A 10,920-nucleotide genomic window follows, 5' to 3' on the forward strand; every position below is an offset into this window, starting at 1 on the left:
TTCACAAAAATTGACAATTGTATATCATCTTTTCACTGAAACCAGTTTTTTGACAAAAAAAAATGCCATTAAGATGGCATTACATAAGAAATTAGTACTGTTTACAGGTGAACGGAATTGTTTGGGTTTCCGACACAAAAGCAGTTTACACCAGAGGAAAACTTAACCTGTTAACCCTAAACTCTTTAAACCACATGTACCCAGCTACCCTTAAAGGCGAGAAGATTCCTAATTTTGTTTCTAAAAGAAAAACGAAACCGAAAGGGCATGTTTCGTCAAGGATGCCGCCAACATTTAGAAGTCAACAAAAAATCCAGAATCTATAGGAGGAGCTTCAGGGGACAATATGTTAAATCCTGTCGAAACTGGAGTGTCTGAAGGTCCCGAAACTAACCAATCATCATATTGAATGTCCACACAGGTTATGCTTTCCATTAACTGCGGATGTCTACTTACCTCCGGTGGCTCTGCAGATTTAGGATTAAATACATTACCCAAACTGTTGGTTTGGCTAATAGGTGTCTCCCAATCAAAGTCAAAATCTTCGAAAGTTGGAACTAAAGTATCTTCACCTTGATATCCATGCTGGGAAATATTTTGGTTATCAAATGATGATGGAATATGCAGTCTACATAGTTCAGGTTGGCAAGAGGGAGTGTTCTCACCCCTGCTCCCAAAAGTGCTTCCCATTGTAGCAGGGGAAGGCAAATCGACATTGCAGGGAACTGAACTGTTTGATGAGGTTTCCCCATCTGGCTGATTGGACAACTGGGAGACCGCGGTACTTGAATTTCCAGGGGCGGTGCCTGAATTTGCTGAGCAGGCCAGTAGATACTGGGAAGCAGTGGTATTTACAGAAGTGTTCCCTCCTTCTGGATGGAAGGCTACCGAAGTTTGCTGAGGCAAACTGTTAGCGGAGTTTCCTTCTGCATACTGTTGAGAGAGCATTTGGGCTTCAGGTGGCAGTGGGTTGTCATATATATTACCCACCTGTGACTGGGAAGATAGTGAAATAGCATATGGCAGAACGAAGGTTGGAGATTCTGAAGACGTGGAATTTGCACCTACACTAACTTGGGGCTGAGAGGGAATCCGAGGTTCCATTGGTGCATAATTTGCAGATGCACTCACAAACCTAGGGTGCCTAGGTAACCGAGGTTGGAAAGGAACAGCGCTAGCACCACTCAAGCCAGTGCTGGCCTGGGAGGGCATCTCAGGTTCCATCAGTGCAAAATTTGCAGATAAACCCACATGACTAGGCTGCCTAGGTAATTGAGGTTGACCAGAAACAGCATTAGCACCAACAATGCCAGCACTGATCTGGGAAGGGATCCCAGGCTCCATTGGTGCAAAATTTACAGATGCACCCACAAAAGAAGGCTGCCGAGGTAGCTGATGCTGGGAAGAAACAGCATTAGGACCAACCATCTCAGCATTGGACTGAGAGGGTATCTGAGGTCCCATTGGTGCATAATTTGCAGACACACCAACAAGATCAGGCTGCCTCTGTAGTCGAGCTTGGAAAGAAACAGCACTAGCATCACGTATGCCAGTATTGTACTGGGAGGAAGCAATATAGCTATTCGAGCCTACAGGCCTTGAGCCCCAAGGCACTTGCCACCTAGCCGTTGAAGAATGAGTTCTACCAAATTGAGGCACAGAACAAGTGTTTGATGAATTGTATCCAAATCTATCAGTAGCAATCGCCTGTCTAGATGACCCTGCCCTTTTGAACGCTGTCCGGGTAGTAAAAAACTGGGGCCCCACGTGCCTTCTGTCCCCTGGATTAACATTACTGCTTGCATTGCGCAACTGTTGAGAGACAACATGGCTATGAAATTTGTCTCTAAGAGCAGTGGACAGCTGTCTAGTTGAATTCGGTAATCCAGGACTGCTTGACATGGAACAAGGACGAATTGAGGTTTGTCTAAACGTTTGGTTATGTTGGGGATAATTGGGCAATCTCGGAATAAAACCTGGAGCTTGGTTAGCTACAGGTGGGGGACCAGATACTGAATTACCTCGGCCTGGAGTGACCACTGGAAGCGCTTTATCACTTTTCCTTGTGCTTTGTCTCTCTGCTTTCCAAAACTTGTCCTTGTCAGTGGCATGACAATGGGCAGTGCGCCAGTAGACACATGGAGCAAGTGTGTCACAAACATAACAATGGCACTGAAATTAAGAGAACAGTAATCAAAACTAACAAATTTTCACCCGAACCACATGGACTTCAAAATGAAGGATAAAATTACCTGATCACAGTGCTTTTCATGGGGAGTAGAGCCAAAGGGAAATTTAGCACAAAGATGTCGTGAATGGGGATAATCTCTGCAGGCAATCTGCAAAACGGAAGACAAGCAGAAGAAATCAACATCAAAAGACCACCTCCAAACTCCCAAGTAACATTCATAATTTACACGGACAATTGTAAACATAAGTTAGTGCATGAAAATGTACACCAACAGACGAGGAGAATTCTCCAGTCAGCACTTCTTACTCCACAAAAAATTGCAATGTTACTGATATTAAGTGCATTGGCTATTGACTAAGGCCTCATTTGTTTGCACTTAATGGAGGTCTGAATCTTAATGGTTCAGACTTCAGATCATTAAATATATTGTTTTTTATTAAGATTTTAGCTCTTAATAGGTCTGAATAGGTCTTAATCATTTAGATCTAGAACCAAGTCTTAATAGGTCTGAAGAGATATTCTGTGGTGTTTGATAATATTCACCACTCTATTCATAATCAGCAGTCACCACCACTAACCATCTCTACCACCGCTACCATTGTCAACCACCACCCACCACCACCAACCTCCTCCACCATCACAACCACCGACAACAAATAACACTGCCAACCACTATTGTCAACCGCTACCACACCTACTACCTCTATTATTCTATTATATTCACCGCCGCCACCGCCATCGACAGCACCACCGTCATCAACCACTACCAGCCAATCCCTACTACTAAGCAACTCATCTATCACGACTAGCGCCATCATTAATACATCACAACCTCCACACATCCTTTGCCGCCACCACCATTGTCTCTAGTAACGCCACCTCTACCACCACTTCAACCACTACCATAGCTACAATTTCTCTACTAACAACCATCTCCACCATCCCACCAAACAACATCTCCAACTAGCACCAACACATCATCAACCATCATACATTCATGTTTCAGCCAACAGAATCAACACCTCAAACTACTAACATCAAGCAACGTCACCATCACAACCACCACAACCATTAATTGCTACTATCATAACAGTCACTATAATACCAACAATCACAACTATCACCATCAACATTATTTATCACTAACATCAATCATTGTTACCACAACCACCATTATAAACCATCTCCACTATCACTAACAAACATAAATGTTATTTCTCAATCAAATAATAATTTTGTTGTATTAAATTACATACTTTTATAATATATAATTAATTTTTTATTTGAATTGTATTTTTTATTTTATTATATCTACAAATAATTTTTTTTTTGCACATTCACATGTTGAAAAACAAACAGTCTTAGGCTATTGTTTGGTATGATGGAAAATAATTTTCATGGAAAATGTTTTCTTAGAAAATATTTTCCTGAAAAATAAGTTGGTTTTCTACTTATTTTCTCATGTTTGGTTGGTGAGTGAAAAATATTTTATGGTGTTAAGTTGGTGAGTAGAAATATTTTTTAGAAAAATATTTTTTAGTGTATGATTGATGAGTGAAAAAAAAATTTTTTGAAAATACTACTAACTGTTAACTAATATATAGTCTCTCTAGCAATTCAACAATTTGTATGAACTAATTTAAGCATAGCAAATAATATTAATATCGAATACTAAAATATTACAATCACTAAATTTAAGAAATTATTAATTAGCAAATATAGGAGACATTTTTCAATATTTTGTCAAGACAATCTCAAGATACTACAAGCAATAGAAATATAATGGAACGACAAGCTTATTCAACCTTGTGAAACAAGTTACATTGATGACAAAATGAAATATGCAATTAGCAAAAGTAACATAAGTAAGTCTTCCTCTATACATATGAAATTAACAATACATTCAACGAACACTGGAAAAGGAAAAAATTTGGGCTTCACTATTTTTTATTTCAAGCAGTGAAAAATTGAAACAAAACACAGTGAAAAATATTTTCGAGTAATATAAATTTTTTAGAAATGTGAATTTTTTGAGTCATGTGAATATGAGTGTTATTGGGGTGGGGGTGGGGGCGTAAGTCACATTTGTCATTTTCCCTCAAATAGAGGAAAATGAGTTCTCTTGGAAAATGTTTTCCCAATATTTTACTACAACCAAACAAGGGAAAATAGGAAAACATTTTTCATCATACCAAACACACCCTTAATCATTCAGTTTTCAGATCTAGAGATAACATCTCAATCATTCAGATGTGCATTCAGACGTCTGAATTTTAAAAAAACAAATACAACCTAAGTCATCAAATGTCTTTGTGCATGCTCATAGTGGACCAATCTAGCTCCCCATCACTTGCAAAGGCCATGCAGGAGAATTATTGCAAAGCAGCTATATCACTACCAATCACAAGTTAGCAAGCTTGAATCGGACAAAGTAACAGATGACTACTGAAGTTCTTACATGTATCGAGAACTAATCAAGTCAATCATAGCCTCGACATTTAGAGAATCACGTACATTGCCATGTTCCAAAAAGATAATAAGGAAATTAAATGAGACTTGAAACTAATTACATTCTCCTTTTTTTCTTCAATAATTCTTGAGTTTCTCTCAAGACAAGCCCAAATTGTTGTTGGTATTGCATCCCAAAAACTTGAATTTATGCCCCTCAGCCCCCTACTATGCCAACATTGTAAAAGATCACATGCAACTCTAGGCATGGGGCTCAGCCCTTTAGTGTGCCAGCTTTGTAGAAGATCCCATGCATCTCTAAGCATTGTCCATTTTAGGCCCAAGGTGATAGAAAACATGTCCCACAATTGAGCAATTATTTAGCAATGCAGGAATATGGTTAGTGTCCTCTGGTTGCTCTTCACATAATGTGTAGCTACAACAAATACGCATTCCTCTTCTTTGCAAATACGATTGTGTGAGACATGCATTTTCGCCTACTAAGTGAAGATCTGAACTTTGTAAGGGGCACGGCTTTTCCAAAATTTTTTCCAAGGCCAAACTGATGTTGCATTTTGTAGATTAGGCATAAGGGTGTAGCACGATTTGACTGTAGATCCCATCTTTCTTTTCCTTCCAACATGTGATGTCTTTCTTGTTTGCAGACATATAAATAGTTCCTATATGTATCGTTCCTTTAATTACATGGGTTATCTTACTACCCTTACTATCAATTCAAGTTATCAGTACTTTGTAGCCTTTACTGATGACTAATTTTGCTAAACAAGTTATTTTTTTGAAAAATGCCTAATGCCACGTCTTTCCCCCATAATCAATAACAAAAAATAGTAGCAGAGCACACGAACAAGCACTTGATTGTGACTGCAGAGCACACGAACAAGCACTTGATTGCGACTGCTGCACGCCTACTATTTCATCAAATCTTCTAGTTTCAAGTAATCTTCTTAATGCATTAATCAACCGAATATCTTCAGCCATACAGGATTAAGTCCCCCTTCTCTCCTTCATCCTTCTCAACCTTCATAAAACTTCCACCTAGAGTGTTTACAGGTACATGTTTTTATGATATGACCCATAGAAGGATAAACTCATTGCTACATCAATTAAATATGTTTTTCTTTGGTATTTGTTAGAATATAAATAGGAATAGAAATAGGAATAGTATATAGAATCCTGCTTTGGAAAAGGATTGTAATGTAATGCCTTACTAGGAAAAAGATTGGAATGTAGTGTCTATAAACAAGGTCTCATTGTAATAATGTAGTTATAACAATTCAATAATATTTTTCTCCTATATTTCTCACATGGTATCAGAGCTTCTACGATATTTGTAGAGAATCAAAAAGCTTCCACTGCGGCGGGTGGCTATAAATCATATATGCCGCTTGTCTGGCCACTGATTATGCTAGCAAAAGATTGCGCAACAGTGCTTCTTTCCGGTGGCTTCTCACATCTAATTTCCGTAGCACTGTTATCTAATTTGTGTAGTTCCGTACGTCGTTCTCATGACTCTTCGGATAGGATCTGATTTGCGTGGGGCCGTGTCATCGTTCCTACGCATATAATTTCTCTTTTTCAATAAAGTTGTGCCGTCATTCCAACCTTACCCATATAATTTCTCTTTTTCAATAGGGTCGTGCCTTCATTCCAACCCTACACATATAACTTTTTCACATATTATAACCACTTTTCAGCCGTCAAATCTAATAATCCGCACGTGAGCATATTCTGGCCAGTTTTTTTGGTAACTTTCTTGTTCAAGATCTACTCATCTCTTGATTTTGAGATAAACCATATATTTTATACCAGTTCTAGCAACAGATAAGACTTTTCAGCTATGTTTACTACTTTTTCGACCACTTTTTCAATTTGTTCCTTTTCAACTAGGTTTCTCAGACGTCCAAAGCAGTCCTTACTAGTTTTCTTGGAGATATCTTCACCAAGTCCCTCGCTGATCCTCGTATTAGTTACATCAATAACAAGCTTGGTACATATACCTAGAATCTAAGTTGCTCGGACTCGGGTGCAGGCATCCGAGACGGGTGCGGATCCGAGAGTCGGATTCGTCAAAATATAAATTTTAAGATTCGGGGGTGCGAATCTGAGTGTCGATACGGGTGCGGGGATTCGGCTAAAAAAATTAAATATTATAAATATGAAGTTATAAAGATATTTACCAAAAAATAAGTATAATTAAGAATTTAAACTAATGTTGTCAGAGTAAGTACACTGATCGACACGGTGCTGTCAAAGTATACACGTTTTTTAGTTTTTACTTTTTATTAAAAAAATTAGTTTTTATTAAAACAAATATCTGTTAATATACACGTGTTAATATATGTTATTAACAATACAAACAAATAAAGACCGTCACTTTAGCCCCCCCCCCCCCCCCCAAAAAAAACATCACTGTGTCCGACCAATGCCGCCGCCGACTGGGGTGGGAGAAACGCATGATTGACAATGACTTAGGTGGTACAACGACTGCGACGGCACATCGACTATGCTGTCTCTTTTCCGGCGGTCGTTGGTCGAGATTTTTCCGGGTAAGCTGCCGGTTAATTATTCGATGTTTCCCCTCATATTTCTTCTTTAGTTTGGTCAACGCCTCCGAAATCGGTTGACCGAATCGGAGACGGCGGAAGCACCCGTCCCCGCCTCAATCTCGTGTTGAGACGGGTTCGGCAGCAAAACAGCCGAGTCCGAGCAACATAGCCTAGAATGCACCAGCTTGAGGGAGAGTGTTAGAATAGGAATAGGAATAGTATACAGAATCCAATTTGGAAAAGAATTGTAATTTAGTGTCCTACTTGGACAAGGATTGGAATGTACTGTCTATAAATAGGGTCTTATTGTAATTATGTAGTTACAACAATTCAATAATATTTTTCTCTTATATTTCTCCCAGTATTCTTGACTTCAAAAAGGGTACAAATGTTATTTTCCACCAGAGGAGCAGTATTTTGTATACATGTATCATTCTTTCAGCACATTCCATATGTTCAATCTTCCCAGTTTGACCATTCTTCCGAAAGCACAATAAATGATTCGGGTAATACCTTCTTTGGCACCTATTTCAACAGGGATTACGCTCCCATGTATGATTCTCTATGGCCATTAGAAAATGTATCAGCTCCACTCGTAACCCTCACCCCATTTGTTTCTTAAGTTACTGATCGTTTATCTTCTTGCCTACTTCTAGGTACGGTGAGGTATAGCTGCTGATCCTAATTGGAGACAGGTGATGATTGATAATATACCTGCCTTATATGCCAAAAAAGCCTTTGAAATTAGTGCCACTGCCAGCAAAACATAGTTAGTTGTCGCTGGTTACATGTTAAAGAATGGGCCGAATGGACAAGTTGACCAGCTTAAGGTCGCCTTATGAACAAAGAATACAATCAAGTTGATGATTTCTGTTTCTATCCATTGCAAAGATTGTGTCTATATCCATTATTATATATGGTGGCCATGAGTCATCAGCTACTCTATCAGCTTAAAAGCAAACATGCATATCTACATGGTGAGTTAGAGAAAGAAGTCCATAAAAGAACGAACACTTGTTTTGTCGTATAAGATAGTGTGGACACTTATTTTGTCGTATAGGATAGTCTGATTTAGCATGTCAACCTCATGCTTATCTTCATGATTTGACACAATCTTCAGGGGATAGTCTGGACACTTCTGTTCTACAGTCATCAATCTGGATTTGTCCTAAACCGAATCATTTTGTTCTATTGACGCTATGCACCGAAATTGTGTCTATACCTTGTTGTATATATTTGTTACTAGATGAACAAAAAAAGATTGATCCCCTACAGAGTCAGAATTTTACTCATTTTGAAACCAAAGAATTAGGACGCTTAAATACTCTTTGGGCATAGACATTGCTCACTCCAAGTAGAGTGTTTGCTCTGGATTACGGACTAAACTGGTATGGCCAATAAACACACTTGGGAAACAGGGGATCCCATATCAAAACCAGGACACTATAGGCAAACCGTTGTGAAATCGAGTCATTGTTGGATATTTCATCTGAAGTCAGTGTTGTTAGTAATTACCAGAAAATCCTAATGATAGTTGTTGGATGTCATGATATGCATCTTTCCATATACTTGATGACAAAAGAACAGGTCGGATATCCATTGATCCATGTGCAGCTATAGTGTATAATGATTGGCAGAACCTGAATCTCTTGGAAAAGTAGAGACATGATGTGGTGCCGAAGGTAGGTATAAAACTATGACCTAGGCAATATGTGAGCTTAGGTGATCGAGCAGTTAATCGAGTTGAAATTTGAAAAAGTGAAGAAAATGAAAATGTTTTGTAAAAATCAAACTGCGAACTGCATTGCATATGATAATGTAATTCACGTAGAACTAAAGACAATGAGATCAACCGTCACTTTATCAACAGGAAAATACCACTCAAAATTATCTCAGCGAAACTTTTCTAAAACGGATCTCTACCAATTTCTAAGTTGCACGGACTCTTCTTATTAGCAAATGAAGTTTTGACCCAAGATAATCTTAACAGGAGATGGATCCCTGTTGTTCAAGATGCTATCTTTGTGGGGAGAAGTTGGACAGTGAGCTATCTATTCTTATATTGCAAGGTAAGATATCAGTTCCTTGTCCAAGAAAATAGGTAAAAGATCAGTTATGGAGGATTTTTACCAACTTATGGACAATACCTAGGAAGATAACTAAGGTTCTTTTTTAAAGTTACCAAGTTCAAAAAAAAATAACTAAGGTTCTTTTTAGTTGGGAGGAGGCTGGAGCAGGTGGTGCAGACAAAGATAGATGGAGGATTGTCCCAGCTTGTATATGGTGGACAATCTGAAAGGAAAGGGATTCCAAATATTTTGAAGACACAAGAATTTCAGTACAGGAGATCAAATTGAATTGCATTAGACTTCTTTGTTTTTGGTGTAAACAAATCTACATAGAAGATACTGAGTCAATCATAGATATCCTTGGTTTCTTCTAGGCTTGAACAGTTTTTCTTCCTATTGCATTGTAAGTATGGCTTCAGAACCTATGTGATGTTTTCTTCACATTACAAATGTTACTTTATCAAAAAAAAAAAAAAAACACGTCGAGGTCCAAGAATCAGGTACAGGTGTGACAAAGAGTGCAAAAAACACCCACATTGAATTAGTGCTAAAATGTATAAAGGTGAGAAAAGATAAGCCAACCCGTATGGAGATTAATGGTTAAATCAAAAAGTATCTAATAGATGCACTACATAAAATCATGGAATGAGTCATCACAATAAATATATATCCACAATCAGTATTACATTCACAAAAATTTTTAGGTATTTTTGTAACATAAGAACCATCAAGTAAGAAGTCTATGGGTTCTTTCTAGATTTCTCTCTTACTTCCGCTCTAGTTTCTCTTTTATTGTTTCACATCCCTTAACAAGTCTTTTTTGGTAAATACATCCCTTAACCAATTTTTTATTACTTGGGCAAGATGATGAAACAGCCATGAACATTATGATTACTGAAACAACAACTATAACAACCTAACAAAGTAATTCCACAAGTGGGTCGGGAAAGGGTAGAGTGTATGCAGACCTTAACCCAAGGTTGTTTTCAATAGACCCTCAGCTTAAATAAGGCATTTGAAAACAATTTGAAAAAGGGAATACGAAAATGAAAGCAGTAACAACAACGAAATAATGTGAAATGGAAAATTCACAACATATCTAAGAAAGAACAGTAACAATAACTAAATAATGTGATTATCAGAGCACAAAAAATACAGGTGATAACTGAAATCAAAGAACAAGAAACTACAAGATAGTGCTGGTACTACTGGTGAGAAAGTAGGTTCAAGTACGAACACCAAGCCCAACACTCTCCAATGGACCTTTCTAGTTTTGCTTTGTTCTCCAAACGTATGCCTCAACTACTCAAGCCAAACTCTCTACATGTCTCTCCTCCCCGCCAACCCCTACACAGACACGTCCTCCGAGGCGGATCCCGGATTCATAATTTATTGGTGCTACATCACTTTAGACAAAGATGTGTTGCTATTAAGAAGGTTTAAAAAAGGTTAATATTTGGTCAATTAAGTTAATTTTGAGATTCGGTTCAGGTTATTAGTCTGTTCAGATTACATAGACAAATGATTGAAACAAGAAAATAAAACAATTATGACAATTTAACAACACCCAACACTACTCAACCTACCGAGAAAAAGCACCAATAAAAAATGAAAACAGGATCCGCCTAGAAGCAAAAACACCCAA

At 38.0% G+C, this 10,920-nt stretch overlaps 1 protein-coding gene across 1 annotated transcript in view; it reads right to left on the bottom strand.

Annotated features, from left to right (window-relative positions):
* Window positions 1-10,920, bottom strand: part of LOC107842459 — a 13,221-nt gene continuing 2,301 nt past the window's right edge. Inside the window, exons 2-3 of the mRNA XM_016686309.2 lie at window positions 2,253-2,339; window positions 1-2,172 (exon numbers count right to left, since the gene is read on the bottom strand). Of these exons, the coding sequence (XP_016541795.1) occupies window positions 295-2,172; window positions 2,253-2,339 (1,965 nt within the window). The 3' untranslated portion in view covers window positions 1-294. The remainder of the gene's footprint in view (window positions 2,173-2,252; window positions 2,340-10,920) is intronic.

The sequence above is a fragment of the Capsicum annuum genome, chromosome 9 (assembly GCF_002878395.1).
Source record: "Capsicum annuum cultivar UCD-10X-F1 chromosome 9, UCD10Xv1.1, whole genome shotgun sequence".
Taxonomy (NCBI): Eukaryota; Viridiplantae; Streptophyta; class Magnoliopsida; order Solanales; family Solanaceae; genus Capsicum; species Capsicum annuum.